At 42.2% G+C, this 20,159-nt stretch overlaps 1 protein-coding gene across 7 annotated transcripts in view; it reads left to right on the top strand.

The window, feature by feature from the left end:
* The window catches only part of HAT1 (histone acetyltransferase 1), a 109,884-nt gene that overhangs the window by 58,824 nt on the left and 30,901 nt on the right, over nt 1–20,159 (top strand). For 4 of the 7 annotated variants that reach the window (XM_033944423.1, XM_033944424.1, XM_033944429.1 and 1 more), the window contains exons 5-9: nt 812–991; nt 1,293–1,414; nt 1,917–2,021; nt 2,690–2,796; nt 12,345–12,482. In XM_033944423.1, the coding sequence (XP_033800314.1) occupies nt 812–991; nt 1,293–1,414; nt 1,917–2,021; nt 2,690–2,796; nt 12,345–12,482 (652 nt within the window). The remainder of the gene's footprint in view (nt 1–811; nt 992–1,292; nt 1,415–1,916; nt 2,022–2,689; nt 2,797–12,344; nt 12,483–20,159) is intronic. The other 3 variants (XM_033944425.1, XM_033944426.1, XM_033944427.1) reach the window with 3 other exon arrangements.

Here is a 20,159-nt window from a genome sequence, read left to right as displayed (position 1 = left end):
CTCAAGTGGCCTTTCTAGAATCTGAAAGGGAATATGAAGTCTGCTCAGCTGACAGTCTGAACAGTGACTGCGCCTGTTTAACAAGCTTAATTCTAAGATCTGCTTATGATTTGCTTTAGAAGGTCTTGTCGTCTCTTTTTTTTCTCTTGCAAATTGAAGATGTTGAAAGCTGTGGAAGAAAATTAGAATTAAGTAATATTTTGATCATTTTAAAATAAGTATAGATACATATTTCTGCTATTTAGTCCTTGTTTCTACTGTTTGTTTCTCTGCCATTGTAGCACCTGTTCTTTTGCCATGGAAGTGGGATGTGTTATATGGCATTAATGCTTTATGGATATATTTTGGCTTGGGATTACATGAGTGGCATGAACCAGCAGCCTTATTTGCAGAGCTATTGTGTCTCTTTCACAAACATACCTGATTTTCACTAGTGAGCAAAAAAGATGGATGTCTGAGATTGGTTTCTACTTGTTTCCTTTACTTAGATTTGTCCGTGGTCTGTATGAAAAACACATTAGTGCATGTGTGTCAGTTTGTGAACTTATTCCATGTTGTAAAGATCAGAGTGATTTTCATTTTCTCATTAAATCTACTTCCCTCTCCAATCTTAGTGAAGAAGCCTCATAAGTAGCCTATTTTTCTTGTTTTTAGGTAATACATTCAGGCTTGAAATTCATGCCTGGTTTATGTATTTTTGGTTGGAGAACTCTAAACTCTTCAGATTGACTTGAGTTTGACCATTCTTCATATAAATTGCTTTTGTGATTCTTACTTTTTAATTTTTTTAATTTTTTTATTTCTACTTCAGGCAGATGATGTTGAAAGCAAAATACGAGAAATAATTCCTCCTGTATTTTGTACTAATATGGATGACTTTATCTCTTTGCTGGAAAAAGAGGTGAATTTCAGGCCCTTTGGAACAGTACTTCACACATATTCTGTCCATAATGAGGAAGCTGGGGAAGATATTACCTATCAGATCTGCAAGGTAATAAGAAAACAAAATTAAGGTCATAGTGTGGTTATAAGCCACAAATGGATTTTTTCCCAGATGCTTTGATATTGTTTCATTCTGTGTGGTTGGTGCTGTCTACTTTGGCCCAGCTGCAACATACAGATACATCTCTTAATGCTGTATGTGAGAGGCTGCCTGTGTCTTTAGCACTCCATGTGCAGTGTTACACTGGTGAATTCTCCTGACAAAACTTTTTCCCACAGGAGAGTGCAAGTGTGTTCTTGGGGCTCTCTGGAGATGAGCTTCACCTGACATTTTGTGACTGTTTCCCTAGGCGGACATGACCTGTCCGGGCTTTCGAGAGTACCATGAAAGGCTTCAGACCTTCTTGATGTGGTTTATTGAAACGGCTAGCTTTATTGACGTGGACGATGAAAGATGGGACTACTTTCTAGTGTAAGTACAGTTCTAAAGCAACAGTAGACCTTATTACCTCCACAAAGCTTTCATTTTAATTGTAGCATGCCAATTATTTGGGACAGTATAATGATATTTTTCCCAGGAAAGAAAAGCCATTGTTTCTGGAGCTCTGAGTTTTCCTTCATTATGCATGGGGAGACCTTCAGAATAGAGCTGAATTAAATGCCGTTGTCTGTTGGAGCTCTGAATGTAGGCTTAAACAGTAAAATGAGCTTTGCCTGTGTTTTCTTTTACTTGCCACCTATTCATCTTTACAATAGGCAAGTGCACTGAAGTGATGTAAAGAGGTCTGATTTATCCAAGTTGCTGCACACCAATTAAGTGAATTGTTCATTCAGAGCATAGCAGGTGTAGCCGTTGGGCCCTCGCAGAGTAGCTTGCTGATACTGAAAATCCAGCCGGAGAATGGAAAAGAAAATGGACACTGCATGGGAGCGCGACTGTAATTGACCTGCTTGGCTCTCTGTTTTATCTGCAGATTTGAGAAGTATAATAAGGACGGAGCTACGCTCTTTGCGACTGTAGGCTACATGACAGTCTATAATTACTATGTGTACCCAGACAAAACCCGGCCACGTGTAAGGTAATTGGCAGTGTAACACGTGCCTTGTCTTTTATTTCAGAGGAGAGCGCTGCTGAAGTTCCCAGTTCTGCTTATATAATAGTTGTGATTTAAAAAAAAATAGAAGAAAAAAACCCTTCTTGATTTAATAAGTAAATGCACTGCTATTTATTTCATCAGTCTCCATTGAGTCTGTTGCAAATAAATCAAAATAAATTTTTACTTTTTGTAAGTTGAATTATATGTATTGATATAATAGAATTAAAAATTGATTTGCATTACCTGTTATGACAAGAAATGGTTTGCATGTAGTTATTTTCTGGTTTGCTTGCAATAATTATTTAATGTGGCAAAACTGTTTTGATTAAATATGTGAATTTATACAGTGGAACTTAACAAAAGAAAGCTATCAGTTGTACAAGTATGTTCTTAAGCAAGATACCTTGCATCTACTTAATATATTCAGAGAGCACAGAGACCTCCAAATTTGTGTTACATTTTGCTCTGTAATATAATTTTATTTAATTAATATATTTCAATACAGAAGTAATATTTGATTTTTGTGGTCAGAATTTTTTTAACTGAAATTCATCACGCATTACCATTTTTGGGGTGCCAGCATAAGCTTCAAAAATACTTTGTTCCTGTTTGTTTTTTGATAAAACTAAAGATTTTTTCCTGTTATGTAGCCAGATGCTGATTTTACCTCCATTCCAAGGAGAAGGCCATGGAGCTCAGCTTTTGGAATCTGTTCATAGATACTACATTTCCTCTCCCAAGGTGATGGACATTACAGGTACTATGTGTGATCTCGTAGAATTAGATATATAAGCTAGATAATATGGCCTTCCATATTGTCTAGTTGCAAAGAGGAAAACAGAGAAAGAAGCTATCTGCCTCAAAAATATAGCAATACACACAAACCAGAAGAGACAGATGAGATGTCCAAAATCAACCAAATAGTTACTTTATTGAAACAAATAACCAAATGCTATAAAAGTCTATGTTTTGATATCCATCGTATATAACAAGTCTTTCTGTGAAAGTCACAAGTCTATGACTTTTGTAGCATCTGGTTATTTGTTTCAATAAAGTAACTGGTTGTTTTTGGACATCTCATCTGCCTCTTCTGGTTTTTGTCTAGTTGCAAAGAGCAAATACGTTTGAAACTCTAATCTGTGATTGAGACTGTTAATGTTGCTCAGATTCATTTAGATACTGAGAAGAAATAATATTCTTGCATGTGGGTGATGTCATCCATGGAACCCAGTATGGACACCACCAAGTGCACTGTCACGTCAAATTTTTTAAGACAGTGCCCGTACCACACACATACTGGTGCCTTTCCACCCAGGGTCAGCTCATGGGACCTGCGGTTCTTTGTTTTTTGAGGAGTGAAGAAGCTGTGCCTTTCAGTGTTCTCTTCAGTATGTCTAACTTTTCAATTTTTTAGTTCCTTCCCATCTTTAATTTTTGTAGTTTTTGTCATAATTATGTTTAACTTGTTCTTGTATTCCTACTGATTTTGTTTTAATTTTGTCAACTTTTTTCAGTTTTGGCCTTAGGGCCACTTTGAACCTTTTTTTTCTTCCCAGGATCATTGATCATTTTCAGGATACTGTTTACTTAAGCTCCCCGAGCCATTGAGCCCTTTGATTTTGCATCAATCGTTTTCCTCTCCATGTCAAAGGTGGTACTGAGTGGCTTTAAGAAATGCTGTCAATGTAATCAGACCATTTCAGGCTCTGGCCTGCATAGGTGGTGCATCTATTGTCTGAGTCCTTAATTGTGTCCTATATATCTGTATGCAAAAGAAGTCACTCAAAGCTCGCAAACTTCAATTCAAAAAACATTTTGGTACCACATCAGCACTGACATTGAGCATGGCAGGGGCCTCGGAACCTGACATTCAACTTTCTGTGACCAGGGCATCGACATCGGTACAACATCTCCAAATGGGTTAGTTTTGTGTTTACCATAATAGTAATGAACATCACTCCTAAGCCAGGATATGTTGGCATGATCTCAGTCTTCAAATTTACTGCCAGCGCTTGCTGTATAAACTTTCATCGTGTAAAGCAGGACTGCCCAAGTCTGGTCCTCGAGATCTACTGGCAGGCCAGGTTTTCAGGATATCCACAATGAACATGCATGAGAAAGATTTGCATACCAAGAAGGCAGTGCAGGCAAATCTCTCTCATGCATATTCATTGTGGATATCCAGAAAACCTGGCCTGCCAGTAGATCTCGAGGACTGGACTTGGGCAGCCCTGGTGTAAAGCTTCCCTCTGGAGTTGATCTGTGTGATATAATTAGTGGCTCATTTGAGATTAGGGCCAGTAAATGAGCTCTGAAACTCTTACCTTTAAAACATACTGCTTTCTATACATTTAAAAAGTGATTGTGAGAATGAATATGTATCTCAAGCTACTTACGCTGCCTGTGAATTTAGAAATCTGTTAGCAGGAAAAAATACTTGAAAAAATAGTCCTTTGCTAATTAAGGATTAAGAATGGCATTGGAAGGAATATATCCAGAATTTGTTACATACATTGTTTTCAGTCGTTTTGTAAAAAGAAGGCAAGGCCTCTTGTCTTGCACCATCTGATTCCAGATAACTGTTTTAATAAAAAATCAAAATTGCCAGACACCAGCCTGTTTATATATTTTCTGATTATACAACTAAGCATTTTTACATGAAATTAATGTTAAGAGACTTAATTATGTATGTGTTGAAGCATTTCAGGTTTTGCAAGAGTGAGTGCCTCAACTGGCAAAATGGACGAGGGTAATATGGCATTCTGTGGTAGACTCATATTTGGCTCAAATAATGAAACCTAAGGGAGACATTGATTGGACTTTGAAGAAGGCTATGCGCACTGTATTCTCTGTAGAAAGTGGAGGAAGAGAGCAAGAAAAAGGGTTAAAGGAGGTATATAGGCACTGGTAAAAGCAGTGGGAGCCTTGCTGTAGGAAGGATATATGGAGAACTGTGAAGAAGTAAGTTCTGGTGTTAATTTGGATAGGAAGGAAAGGCTTCCTGGGATGTTACTTATTATAGATTATTAGTGTAACGCTACTCTCTGAAGGGCAATGTATAAGATTTGAAACTTAAAGAACCATTTTGAATGGGAACATGAGGTCTTGTTCTAAGACAGTAGTAAACATTGAGAATTTAGTAATATATAGTATGTTTAATGGAGGAGTTGTGTTTTGTTGTTTCTGTTTGTATGATTTAAATGTTGTTTGTTTCAAATCTAGCCTATATGAAAATTAATACCAGTGTGGTAATAATCCACCAGCAGATTGAGAAACACAATGACTGCTTGACAGAAAAGCAGTGGGTTTTCATATGTAATGTAATGTAGTGTAATTTATTTCTTGTATACCGCTACATCCGTTAGGTATGCCTGGTATAATGGCAAATTTTTGGCACACATTCAACCTGAAAACTCATGTTTTCAACATTTGTATAATGGTACCTTTGTTGTTTTATTTTCCCCCTTGGCTGATAGTTGTAGTAGACTGATCATATCTTTTGCTGACATGATGCTTCCCTTGCAGCCCAGTTTTTTAAGTCCAATTTTTATCACTAGAAATTAAAAATGGAAATATTAGTTTCTGTGAGTTTTTTTCTTTCTTTTTTGGAAGGTGGAGTAGATGGGTAGATTTTCTTTTTGGGGATGGAGTAGATGGGAAGATTTGTCAAGATTCTGCACTGTGACTTCATTTTTTGCTGTTTTTAAGGGTAATGAAAGCACTTCTTGAGCCATTCCTCTGTTTTCTCTTGCAAATAACTCTCTGTAGCAAAAGAGCCAGGCTTAAGTGCCCTCTTTCCCTCTACTGGCCTAAGTATTATATCATTGGTGATGCTAAACCCTGCAGTTCTAGTGGATAAGACTGCATGTATTGGGAATTAATATTAATATTCTGTGCAGATAAAGATGAGGTGGTCAACCATACTTTCATTCTGTATTTTACAGATTATTCAGGCAGACTTACTGAAATGCCTCCAACTAAAGAGTCATATATCTTTCTAATGTTGGGAAGTTCCCTCTGGACTTCAGTGGTAGGGACATATATGAAGGTGAATCAAAAATTAAAGGCACTTGTTAAATTACGTGATAACCAGAATAGATCTAGCAAAATGCAGCATATGTACTTGCACATTGCTTGTTGGATAGTTCATCCAAGCACAGTGCAGCGCTCGTCCTTTAGTTGTGTAGCAGCTGCGAGATTGCACCATCAAAGAACAACATGCAGTAGTGCACTTTCTTTGGGCAGAGAGAGAAAAACCTGTGGAAATTCACCATCGGATATTGACTCAATATGGACATAGCACCATGAATCAATGAAAGGTTTATGAGTGGGTAAAAAGATTTAAAGCGGGAAGAGCAGGTGTAACTGATGAAGGTCATTCTGTTCGCATTATGCACACAAGATCACATTGACAGGGTTGATGCCTTGATTAGAGAAGACAGATGGATAATTGCGTCTCAATTGGCTGCAAATTTGGATATCCGCTATGGATCTTCATTTGCCATAATGCATGATGACTTGGGATACAGGAAAGTCTGTACATGATGGTTCCCAACCAGCTTACTGATCTGCACAAGCAACAGCATGTGGATGTTGAAACCCAGTTCCTGAGATGGTATGAAGAAGATCTGAGTATTCTAGAAAGAATTGTCACTTGCAATGAGACATGGGTGCAGCACTGTGACCCGGAAAGCAAAAGACAAAGTATGATGGAGTAAAGGAAGTGGTGCTCACCTGGCTTCAGGAATAGCCGAAAACCTTCTTCTCTGTAACAGTGCAGAAACTAGTTACACAATATAACAAATGCATCATCTTGCATAGGGACTTTGTGGCAAAGTGATATGTTAATTGCTCAGTTAATTTTATTAAAGCCATTAAATGTATTTTGCCTTTACTTTTTGATTTACCCTTGTACAACTGTATCTTGCCTTTTTAAAACATCTTGACCAGAAATCTGTGCCTCTTCTCCAAAAAATCACATTGCTTGCACCATTGTCTAAAAATAAATAAATAAATAAAAACAGCTCAGCTTTTTGAGTGTAATGGTGCAAGCACCGTGGGGAAACTTTTCATTAATGGTTACGAGAGGCTGCTGAAAAGTTTTCAGCCCAACCAAGAAGAAATTTACAATTTATATGATATGATATGAAACACAAAGGGCCTGTTTTACAAAGCCGCACGGCAACAGCCCCAAAGCCCTTTAAATCTCTATGGGCTTCGGGGCCGTTACCGTGCTGCAGCCGCTAGTGCGGTTTTGTAAAATAAGCCCAAAGTGTCAAAACAAGCATTGGATAACTTGTAAGTTTCATGGCTCCACATTTTATGTTCTGATCAGCCCTGTAGTGTGGGTTGTGTGGGTTACCGTTCTATACTTTGGAACTTGGAGATAAAAATTATATTCTTTCTGCAGATTTTGTACCATTCAGACTTTCTAATTTAATGCATGCACGGTGACCTTTTCCATTAATTTAGAGCTTTTAACTCCTTCATCTTTCTCTTGTGGTGCTGAAGGAACTTGTTCGCTTAGGCTTCCAAAGCTGATACCATGATTGTTGTAGTTGTCTTGGTCTTGCTGTGTCTGAGTGAGGGGGCCTTGAAGAAAGCCACAGCAGAATAGCTGAAATGTCAGTTCCACTTAGACATGGCAAGATCCAGACAATGGAACATCTTTGACATGAGAGGATTTGCTAGTATGCATATTAAGCTACAAATGTATAAAAGCCACATTTTGCATGAAATGATAGCATCTGTTGTCAAAGGCCTATCTATATGCACACATTTTACATATGTACAAACATGGGTGCCGCAATTTAGGTACCTTGATGCTGTGAACTGAACATTAATTCTAGAATCTGAGTATCCAGATGCCATTACAGAATATTCTTGTATGATCCCACTTTATTCCGGGATGATTGGCTTAATTCCATATACCCACCAGGACTTTATTGGAAGCCTCAAATTTCAGAGACATTAGCTCCACCCCTCTCACCTCAGCACTGGCCCCTCCTGAACAGTTTTCCTTCCTAAAATCGCTGTTTTTAAGGGCTTCTGGTAATTTTTCTGGGCTTTTTTTTTTTTTTAGTTAAAATTGGCACCCGTGGTTGGCTATCTTGGATTTTCCCAGTTTAGATTTAAAGTTATTTTTAGCATTTGCAAGCTTTATTTTTGCAAGAAAACCACTTTGATGGGCTTTCCAGGGCAGGATTTCATGGATTCATGCCTTATTTGTGGTGGATGGCTGTTTGGTGCACTGCCATATTTTGCCAGGGAGGGGGGAGGGGGAGAAGAGGTGGCATTTGCTCGGAACCTGCAGAGGGTCTTCCCATTATTTATGCCCGGAGAAGGGGTTTTTCTCTGACTTTCTGAGTATACTGTATCCAGCTTCTTTTTGCCTCAGAAATCTCTGCTTGTCTCCCTACCACAGGTGTGATTGCCCACCACTGGGACCCCTTCTCCTGTGGACCTGGGCCTTTTCTTTTGCCTCCCTTCTGGAGTCCCAGTTGGTAAGCCGCTCGTGACTGTGGTTAATCCCGATTCCATACCTCTGCTTGTGCAGGTGGACATCACAGCTGCTGGAGATGTGGCAGCCCTAGTGGATCTCCAGGATCAGGATCTGAGTGGGGCCCCGGATCTGGGGGAGGATCCCACTGTGTGCAGATTTTTCCAGCCCTTATCTCCTACTGTTGGGTCTTGGAGGGACTTCCGAGATGGCTACAAACTAGACTTTGTCCTCTACCCGAATATTTCCTGGATTCCCTAACAGGCTGCACCAAGAAGGCAGCTTGGGTGCAGGACCCAGCAGATTTATGTTTATTTATGTTTGTTTATTTACGATTCGATATACCATTCCTGCATTTTACTGACCTAAGCGGTTTACAATGTATCAAACTAAAATGAAATTAGGTACTTGATAAAAACTACCCTATCTGTCCCGAAGGCTCATAATCTAGCTAAAGTACCTGATTAAAATAAAAATATGTAATACATTTCTAAGATCAAAAATCAAAGAAATAGAAATAATGAAAGAAGATAAAAAATAAACTAAAACAACTTTAAGAGATAGAAAAGACTCTGAGGCGGCTTGATAATAAGTTCAGTCTGCAGAACCAGGTCAACCGGCCGCCACCAAAGAAGCAGGACCAGGAACCATGCCTGGCTTTTGTGACAATAGAGCCCTTTCCTGAGCAAGACTTGGGATCTGGGAGATGTTCATTATACTTTCTCATTCCAAAGAGCAGTTCCGATGCTTGCAGACCGATTTCTGGTCCTCCAAGCAGTCAATACGGCACAGCGAGTGCCTCACTTCTGTATGGAGACTGTGCACTCTGTGTTCGCCTTGAGGGCTCCGGGAGAGTTTCTAGCCTCCCTGGTTCTGACAGAGGTGTGTCTTCATGGTCCCATCTTTTTCGGATAACTGGAAGTATCAGAGGTTCCATGTCCTGGAGCAATGTTTCCAGTTTGCAGAACTGCCCTTTGGGTTGGCAACAATACTCAGGTCCTTCATCATAGTGATGGTGGTGGTGGCAGCACATCTTTGCACCCTGGGTAGTTTGGTTCACCCATCTCTGGCCATCTGTTTGATCATGGCTCCCCTGCAGAGCCCGAGGGGAGTCAGGATGTTCTTCTGATTGTGCAGTTGCTGCAGCACCTGTGCAGGGTGTTCGACCTCATGCCGACACAGGATTTGGAGTACAGAGGAATTTGCTTTCACGTGGGCCAGAACACAGTGTTCCTGCCCATTTTCCATTAGGAGAAGCTCCCACTAGTCCTCAGAGGCCTTTGGATCACTCTTGTCCCAACATCCTGGCAGTGCCTCTGGGTTCTGGGGACCTTGATGGTGATGATCAATGTGGTCCCTTGGACCAGATCCATTTGCATACACTGCAGACTGCTCTGTTTCATGCTGGAGTCCGCAACGGGACTCATTTCGTGCAATCCTGCTCTGGACGTCCGTGGCACGGCATAATCTTGACTGGTGGCTGCGATCTCTCTCACTCTTCAGGAGTCTTCCCCCTCCGGATTTCAAAATGGGTGATTCTGGCACTGGATGCGAGTTTTCAAGGCTTGGGGGGGGGAGGGGGTGGCAGGGTGTAGGACCATCCCTGTTCAAGGCCAGTGGGATCCCTCAGAGTGCATGTGGTCGCTCACTCGCCTGGAACTTCAAACGCTTCCACTGGCTCTCCTTTTCTTTGAAGGTTGACTCTCTCCTCGAGCCGTCCAAGTCTTCTAGGACACTGCTGGTTTACATCACCTGGCAGGGGGGCACCCAGAGTGCCTGCTTAAGCATGGAAGCTCAGCTTCTCTTCCTTTGGGTAAAGAGCCATCTAATGGCAAACTGTGCTGTGCCCGTGGCTAGAGTTGACACTGTGTAGGCGGCTTTTCTCAGTTGTCAGACTTTGTATGGTCCCTCTCTCACAAAGCATTTGATGGCATAGTGGCAAAGCAGGGATGTCCTACGTTCATCCTCATAGCACCTGCGGCCAGCCAGTACGCTGCTCGGTCGACATCGCAAGCCCAGTAGTGTAGGCCTGGATGCTCTGGATCAGCTCTGGCAACGGGAAGGTCTCTCTGTCTTTCCTATGTGGCCCATGATAGATAGTTTGTTGCATCAAATAGTGACCCACAAAGGTCCTGTATTCCTTGTCACCCCATTTGCTGAGGCACCCGTCGTATGCTTATCTGGTTCAACTCCATCGGGATCAGGGGCTCAAGCTCCCTTGTCACCTTTGCCTCCTCATGCAGGGCCTGCTGGTGCTGCAGGATCCGGACCTCTTTGGTTTTCTGGTCTGGCTCTTAAGCATGCAAATTTACCTGGCAGGGGCTACTCTTAGGTGGTGGCTGCCATGTTGCTTCATGGCAACAAGACCTTTGCAGTGGATTCCTATATGAATGCTTGGAGATGTTATCAGGCGTGATGCGCCCTGAGACAGGTGTCCCATCTGTTTTGTCGCTTTCTTGTATCCTGGAGTTTCTGCATGATGGCCTGATGAAAGGCCTAGATGTGGCTTTTCTCTAGGTGCGGATTTCCAGTTTTTCTTGTGTGGGCCCTTCTTTGCTGAGGGACTTATTTGTAGCTCATCCGGATGTCATCCGTTTCTGCAGGACATTCTGAGGCTTCGACCTCCGCAGCACCTTCCATTTCCAACTTGGAATCTCAACCTGGTTCTCCACTCTCTGACTTGTCCACTTTATGAGCCTCTGGAGCAGGCATTGCAAATGGATCTTCCATTCCAGGTTGTATTGCTGGTGGCTCTTATCGTCACCCGCTGAGTTTCAGAGTTCCAGGCTCTTTTCTGCTGGGATTAATTTTCTGAGTATTACAGATTCAGGTGTGGTTTTGAGCGCTGTTCTTTCTTTTCTTCCGAAAGTGGTCACCGCTTTCCACGTGAATCAGGAAGTACAATTTCCTGCTTTTGCTTCCTTCTGCTCGAGGAAGCAGGACCGGGTATTGTGATCTTGGATGTGCAGAAGCTCTTGTGGCAGTAACTGGAGGTTATAAACAATTTTCGTCTCACGGTCCATCTTTTTGATTTGGCGGGCCCTGCACTGCACGCAAGGGCAGGCTGATTTCCAAGGCCACCATTTCCTGATGGATACATAAGGATGTTTCCGCGGCTTCCGTTACGGACGGAAACAAGCCCCCTTTTGCAGGGATGGCTCTTTCCACCAGAGGTATCTCGTCCTCTTGGACAGTCATCAGCATTCTCTTTGGCAGAGCTTTGTAGGGCCACTACTTGGTCCTCTTTACATATGTTCACCAAGTTTTACAGGACCAATGTGGTGGCTATGCAGGATGCTGCTTTTGGTGCCTCTTGTTTTGGCAGCAGGCTCATCAGTCCTGCCCTGATTCTCTGGGACTGCTCTGTTAGTCCCATTCGTCCCGGAATAAAGTGGGATTGTACAAGAACGAAAGATTAGGTTCTTACCTTTGCTAATCTTCTTTCTTGTAAATCCACGCTTTATTCTGGAAATCTGCCCTAGGCTTTGCTTATTTGCTGATTGTCTGGCTTTCCAAATACTGCTAAGTTGGATTTCTGTTTTCTGACCAGCCTTTATAACAGTGCCATGAGAACGGGTTTGGCACTCAGTTTTGGTGTGTGTGTGTGTGGGGGGGGGGGGGCCTCATTAGCGTGTCTCCTTCTGACAGTGCAGGCTGTGTTTCCTTATAACAGTGTTTTCTTGTAGTTCAGGTTCAATTATGTTTAATTGTTGCTGTTTTACATTTCTTGATATGAGCAGATTAGACTTATTTGTCAGATAGTGTCCCCCATACCCCTCTCCCTCTCTTGCCTTTGTCCTCTACAGGTGTTCCCGGCTGCTTTACGACCTCTACAGATGTTTCTGGCTGCTTTACAACTAACTCTTCAGGAGGAGCCAGTGCTGAGGTGAGAAGGGTGGAGCTGAAGTCTCTGAAATTTGAGGCTTCCTACAAAGTTCTGGCAGGTATGCGGAATTAACTTAATCATCCCTGAATAAAGTGTGATTTACAAGAAAGAAGATTAGCAAAGTTAAGAACCTAATCTTTCATTAGCATGTTGGCATCGGTACGTGTGCATTTAGGTGCATCCACTTATGCAATGGCAATAAGCAACACAAATGGGCATGCCTAAATGTGGATCTTATGCACATTTAAGTGCAGTGCAGTACAGTTTCCAGCTTATGACACTTTTTCTCCTGATAGTTGGAAAATGTTTGTAGTGAAGTAAGTTTTTCTTGATGGATCTTATGTGCACAGCATACAGTACGTAATGGGATACGTCAGTGGTCTCTAACTTTCTGAGACTGGGAGATTGGGCATAAAAATGGCAGATGACATTTAATTTGAGCAAGTGCAAAGTGATGCATGTGAGAAAGAAGAACTTGAACTTTAGCCACATGATGCAGGGTTCCACATTAGGAGTCACTGCCCAGGAAAAGGATCTAGGTGTCATTGTTGAGGATATGTTGAAACCCTCAGCTTAGTGTGCAGTGGCGGCAAAGAAAGCAAATAGAATGTTAGGAATTATAAGGAAAGGAATGGAAAACAAAGATGAAAATGTTATAATGCCTTTGTATTGGTCTAGGGTACAGCAATTCTGGTCATCATATCTAAAAAAATATATACAAGGAATTAGAAAAGGTACTGAGAAGGGCAATGAAAATGATAAAAGGGATGGGATGACTTCCCTATGATGAAAGACTAAAGCGGCTAGGGAGAAGGAACAGCTCGGGGAGACAATGATAAATGTTTACAAAATGCCGAGTGGAGAGTAGTGGAAAGGGTAGATGTGAATCACTTGTTTACTTACTCTTTCCAAAAATACTAGGATTAAGGGGCATGCAATGAAGCTACTAAATAATAGATTTAAAACAAACCGGAGAAAATATTTCTAAATTATGGAACTTGTTTTGTGTATGTGTGTGTGTGTGCCTGTTGTCTTTTTAGCTCTTTAAATAAACCCATGGTTGCTTCAGCAAATTTAGTCCCCACACATTTATAAATACAGTCCTAAATTACTACTACTACTACTACTATTTATCATTTCTAAAGCACTGAAATGCTTAAGCAGCACTGTACATTTAACATGTAATAGACAGTCCCTGATAACAAGAGCTTACAATCTAATTAGGACAGACAGAAAGAATGATAAGATAGACATAGGTATTTTATGGTGAGTGGGAATTAGGAGTTGAAAGCAACCTTGAAAAAGTGTGCTTTTAGCTTGGCTTTGAATATAGCTAGAGACGGAACTTGAGATGAGTGGCAAAGAGGTTGCATGACCCAGCTCATTCTGTCTGCCAGATAGCTGTCTTTCCACACCACATATATGGCTCTGAATGCCATCCCTTGTGAGATGACATATTTTCCACATCTTGATGGCTTCCTGACACAGGAGGTGCAATCCCTGTGGATCCCAGCTTGTTGGCATACTTGGTTGTCCATTTTAATTGCTATTCAGGCACTGAAAGCTTTTAGAGCATTCCAAATAGCTTGTAGCTCTAGTTGGTGCTGTTTTGTCTGAGCAGACCAGTGACCCTAGGTATGGAGCACATTTAAATGATCTCCTCACCTGAGGTTGTAGTTTCAAGTTTATTTATAGCTTGATATACCGACCATCTCAAGTATCTGGTTAGTTTACAATACTAAAAATTAAAATATTTAAAATAGCTTAAAAAAATAAATTGAAATAAAAATAGGGGGGATTGAGGCCAGGACAAGGACAAAATTAAGACAGGTTGGAGACGAGAAGGACAGGGGGGGGAGGGAGATTTTAATTACATTGTGTAAATAAAAATTATAGGAAGGATAGAGGGAAGGGATAAAACAAGAGGGGAAGGGGAGTGTCGCTTCCTGAAAGCGTTTCTCTATTTGTTAGTTTTTATTTTCCCTTTTCGGGTTCTCAATTGGAATTTTGATAAGCTTCTTTGAATAAAAATGTTTTAAGGTGTGTTTTAAACTTATTTAGAGAATTTTCACTGCGGAGATAGGGTGACATTGCATTCCAAAGCGAAGGTGCGATTATGGAAAAAATGGTGTTTCTAGTATAAGTCCTTGATTGAGGGGCCTATCAGTAGATTCTGATTAGTGGATCTAAGGGCCCTAGCAGGGGTGTGTGGAATGAAATATTTGTCTAGAAAGGCAGGCAGGTGGGAGGTCTTAATTTTGAAGACTAGAAGGAGGATCTTATAAGTTGATCTGTGAGAGACTGGTAGCCAGTTTGACTCTCGAAGAAACGGGGTAACGTGGTCATATTTTTTGGCTTTTTAGATGAATTTAATTGTGGTATTTTGTATTAGTTGCAGTCAACGGGTTTCCTTTTGTGTTATTCCATGGTATAATGAGTTACAGTAGTCTATGTGTGAGATGATCAGTGAATGGATTAGAGTTTGGATAAAGGTAGGTTCTAGGACAGAAGTTATGGAGCGAATTGAGCGGAGTTTATGGAAGCAGTTTTTGGTCAGTGAGTTAATTTGATCATGGTAGGTGAGATGTTTATCAAAGGTGATTCCCAGAAGTTTAAGTTTGGGCTCAATTTGGAGGGGAGCAGAGTCGATAGTTATTTGTTCAATTAAGGAGTCATTGTTTTTAGATAGGATCCTCGTGATTTTGCTATGTTCAATGAGAGTCTATTGGTTCAAAACCATAAGCTGATTTTGTCCAGTTTGAGAATTTCTTGAATGTCATTAGTGTTAGCTGTGTTGATAGGGTGAAGAAGTTGAATATCATCAGTGTAGGCAAAGGGGGTAAATCCATCACAACTGTCTTGTGGGCTTGAAGAATTTGTAATGGTAGTTTCTTGTCAAAATTTCTGCAAATTAGCTACCAGGACAGAGATTCCTACAGAGGAGCAGCAACATTTATTACATCCTGGATATTCCCTTTGGCTGTAGATTATTGGAAATCCAAGGTTCACCAAGCCTGCCTCAAATTAAGGCATGCCATGGGGAGTTACATAGACAGTTGAGGCCATGTGGCTTAGCACTCTCAACATTAGCCGACTCTGGCACACCTCCTGAACCACTGAGGTGAGAGCTGTTATCCTCTGGAGTGAAAGGAATACATTTGCCTGAGTTGTCTCTAGCAGGGCTTCAATGAGTTCCAATTACTAGCACAGGTACAATTTGGATTTGGGATAATTTATGATGAACCCTAGTAGCTCCAGCATAGGAACATTTTGCACATTGATTCTCTGGTTCTGTTCTCCAATGTGCTCCTGACCAGCCAATCATCCAGGTAGGAAAATATATGCACCCCTAATCTATGTAGATGCTAAGCATTTTGTGAATATCCTGGGTTCTAATGCAAGGCAAATATACATGGTTTATCACCCCTCCCCCACTGTCTGTAGCTCTACACCTAAGCATTTTACTCTCCCCATCTTCTTTCCTTCTCTATTTTCTTATTTATTCCCATCCCGTTATCTACTCCCCACCATTCTTTGTTGCAGTAAGAGCCAACTCCATTAAGACTCATCCATATCAGTTTCCTCTTCCAAACTTTCTTTCAAGCTTTTACTCTCTTTACAGTTGGCCCCACTCAGCTTAATCTTCACTATCCATATTTCTTCATCCATCCCACCCTCTTAAATCTTGCTGTCAATTCACCCACTCCACCAACCATACATCCCGAATCACTGTTACCCACATAAACACTATAAAGTTTTGCTTAACACCTCTCTCCAACCAAATCAATCCCAAACTTTGTCTTTCATCTCTTTGGAACTTAAGATGATCACAGCTCTATATTGCATTCACTTAGAAACTTCTCCACTCTCAAGAATTATTTTACCTTTTCCACCACTGTCTGACTGTCTCTGTCTACTACTTTTTCCTGTTGGGGCCCCTCTCTACCTTCTGGATTCCAGCTGTTTGCTTGCTTCTCTGCGTTGCCACCTGAATAAAGCCAACATCTGCTTCATGTGTTTCACCTTTTTTGTCTTGTGGATCTCAAGCCTGCATTTTTCCAAAATTGTCCAAGCCTCTTCCAGGCTTGTTACCTTTCTATTAATGTTTTGTTGAGAAAAAAATCCAAATGGGAAGATTCATTTTGTGGCACACACTTCCCTTTTTAAAAGAGCAGTAGCTTCTTTAAATTCTCTACTTGTGAAACATTCTTGGTATTGAGATTATTCCAATGAAAAGTTCTGTTTGCTCTGGTTTACTAATAAACAGTGTCCCTTTCTGCTGAAAGTTGTTTAGGCAAGCCATATTGCCCCTGAGGAGTGTGTTTCTCCTTGGTCCTAGAACCCTGTAGGCCCTGTCAATTCAGTTTTACACTTCACTGCCCCAGATGCCATCCCTCTCCATACTCCCAACCCACCACACTAATATCTTTTGAATCATTGCAACTGCACTGCAATATTCTTTAGTCTCTGAAATCCCCTGATGGAGATATTTATTTTCTATCTTGTTTCAAGATCTTCTGTTTTAGTAATAGGATTGTGGTTGATCTTTTGGAAGTCTTGTGGACTGCTTTAGTTTTATCAGTACTTTATCTCTCTCCTCCATTTTGTCTACTCTTACTCGAAACTCTACCAGATAAGCTCTTATATCGCTCATCACTTGTTTTATATCCCCTTTAGCTGATGTAATTTTGGCATTGATCTTTGCAGTTCACCTTCTTGTGTCCTCTCTTGTTATGCCAGTTGCATTGCTTGGGTAGACTCTCTGCCACTGGTCATCTGAATCTGACTTTTCCATCTTCAACAAGGAAGCAAACGTGATGCCACATGACTCACTTTGAGTGCTCCTCTGGCCCTGTTCATCAGTCTAACCTCAGCTGATTTCTTTTTTGCTGGTATTGCTGCTCTGCCACATTTTTTTGCATGTGGTGATCATCTTTTTTCCTCACTAGAGGTTATTTCCAACGTTTTTGGGGAAAGATTCAGTGTTCCAGTTTGGAGCTCCTTCCTTAGCTGTCCACGCTTGTCAGTGGCATTGGTTCCTCCACATATGTGTATGGTTTTTGTTTCTTTTTAACTTGAAGGCAATTTTCTAGTGGCGTACCTAGCATATGTGACACCCGGGGCCCATCATTTTATGACCCCCCCCATCTGTACGAAAAACCTGATTTTTAGTAACAAGCCACATGAGTACCTAGGAAAAGGCAGCATCTTACATACTTCAGTGAGCAGTACAACATCAATACACCCATTGTAAAGCTAAACAAGCCAGACTAGTACAGATCAATCCTGCAGTCAAGCCTAACAAAAAAAACCATGTCTTTCGAACACACAGAACACAGAAAACACCTTCGCCTAGTATGGAATATGTAATCACAAAGTAACCCCTCCCTCTTTTACAAAACTGTTGTGTGGATTTTAGCCACGGTGGTAACAGCTCTGACATTCATAGAATTCTGAGCATCAGAGCTGCTACCACCAAGGCTGGCACTAAAAAACGCTCCACAGTTTTGTAAAAGGGGGGATAAAATAGAAATACATAGACAAAGGTTAAATTCAACCAGTAAGAAACTGGACTCTGCATACAGTGCACCAAAGAAACAGTGACATATGTCTCCTAAAGCAATAAATAAATAGAATTTTTTTTTTTCTACCTTTGTCTTCTGTGGTTTCTGCTTTCCTCATCTTCTTGTAACTCTCTTCCTTCCATCCACTGTCTGCCCTCTCTCTTCTCCTATATGGCATCTTCTCTCATTCTATGCCTTGTATGCCTTCCCCTTCCATCTCTCCTTTCACCCCCATTGATCTGGCATCTCTCTCCTCTCCTTCCCTCTCCCACACCTTTCCTCTGCAATCCCTTTCCCTTTTTTCCTTCATTTTCCTTTTCAGTTTATTTTCTGCATCTGTCTAGATTACGTTCTTACTATCCTCTCATCAATGTCCTTTTTTACTGTCTGCCTAAAGCTTGCCACCTCTTTCCCTCACCCCTCCAATGTTTCCCTAACTCAATCCTTTTTCTCCCCATCATGTGCCCACCTTTTATTTATCTCCTCCTTCCATCATATACCCTCTTTTTCCAACCCTTCCATCTAGTACTTTCTCCTCTCTCTGTCCACTTCCATCCAGCGTCTGCTCCTCTCTTTCTCTCCTCCCATTTCCTTCCTGCATTTGCTTCCTTATCTCTCCCATCTGCACTTCCATCCAGCATAGGCTCCCCACTACCATCCAATGTCTGCCCTTTCTCTCGCCATCCACCCCTCTTCAATCAGCATCTGCCCCCTTTCTTTTCCTCCAATATCCTTCCCCCTTATGTCTCTCCCCTTTCTCTGTACATCAATTCTATCAGCACCACCCTTCCTTACCACCCTGCCCCCTTTCTTTCCCTCCACCACTCTTCCATTCCAGCAATCCTGCTCCTTTCTCTCCCTTCATGTAGCAAGGTCCCACGATGACTGTAGCTGCTGGCTGCCAATCCACCCCACTCTGACGTACTTGCTCTGGAGCGGACTCAGCAGCCGCATGCTGGAAGGTCCCGCAATGACTCGTATGCTGGCTCTGCTCTGGCAGACGCAGGGAGTTGTGGCAAAGTCTCACAATGACTACGTCTGCCAGGTCCACCCTCTCCGACGTAACTTACTTCTTTCGGAGCAGAGCCGGCAGACGAGTCATCGCGGGACCTTCCTGCACCTCAGCGCGGCTGCCGACTCTGCTGCAGAGAAAGTAAGTCAGAGGTAACGTGACCATTTATTTTTTTCATCAAAAGGGGACATCTATTAATTGACTGTGTATCCTTTCTTTCTTTCTGCACTCAGGCCCAACAATTGTCCCTTTCTATTCCCTCCCTCTTTCCTTCCCATGTCCTTAGTGCCTCCTTCCCATGTCCATGGTACCCCCAGTGCCTCCTTTCCATGTCCATGGTGCTCCCCAGTGCCTCCTTCCCGTGTCCATAGTGCCCCCAGTGCCTCCTTCCCGTGTCCTTAGTGCCCCCAGAGCCTCCTTCCTGTGTCCATGGTGCCCCCAGAGCCTCCTTCCCGTGTCCATGGTGCCCCCAGTGCCTCCTTCCTGTGTCCATGGTGCTCCCAGTGCCTCCTTATGTCCCCCCCCACTGCCTTCCAGATTTTGTCCACCCCCAAAGCCAGCCTGCCTGTCTGCCTACCTATTTCCCTCCCTCCCTGCTGTGCTAAAGCCAGCCAGCTTGCCTGCCTACATCCTGCCCTCCCTGAAGCAGAAAAAAAGAAAAAAAAAGCACCTCTCACCTTCCTTTCCCCCGGTCTGCGCCTGCAATCTTACCTCTCCCCGCCGACAAGAAGTCTTTCCGACGTCAATTCTGACGTCGGAGAGGACGTTCCGGGCCAGCCAATCACTGCCTGGCTGGCCCAGAACGTCCTCTCCGACGTCAGAATTGACGTCGGAAAGACTTCTTGTCGGCGGGGGGAGGTAAGATTGCAGCGGTGCAGGCCGGGGGATAAGAAGGGCAGGAGGACCTGGACCTGGCCGGCTGTGCACTCCCCCAAGCCGTGCACCTGGGGCGGACTGCCCCCCACCCGCCCCCCTCTAGGTATGCCACTGCAATTTTCATTTCTGTGGTATGCTCATCTCATAGAAATTTGGGGTTCATGCCCTTTCTAATACAAAATTGTTGTTACAAACTGTTGACTTGCATGATTTAATTTTGGGGTAACTTTTTTTTTCTGTTCTAATTGTGATACCTTTTACTAGACAAACAAGAATTACCCAG

Source organism: Geotrypetes seraphini, chromosome 5, assembly GCF_902459505.1.
Source record: "Geotrypetes seraphini chromosome 5, aGeoSer1.1, whole genome shotgun sequence".
Classification (NCBI taxonomy): domain Eukaryota; kingdom Metazoa; phylum Chordata; class Amphibia; order Gymnophiona; family Dermophiidae; genus Geotrypetes; species Geotrypetes seraphini.
The sequence above is the reverse complement of the archived record's forward strand: the minus strand, read 5'-3'. Positions and strand labels throughout refer to the sequence as shown.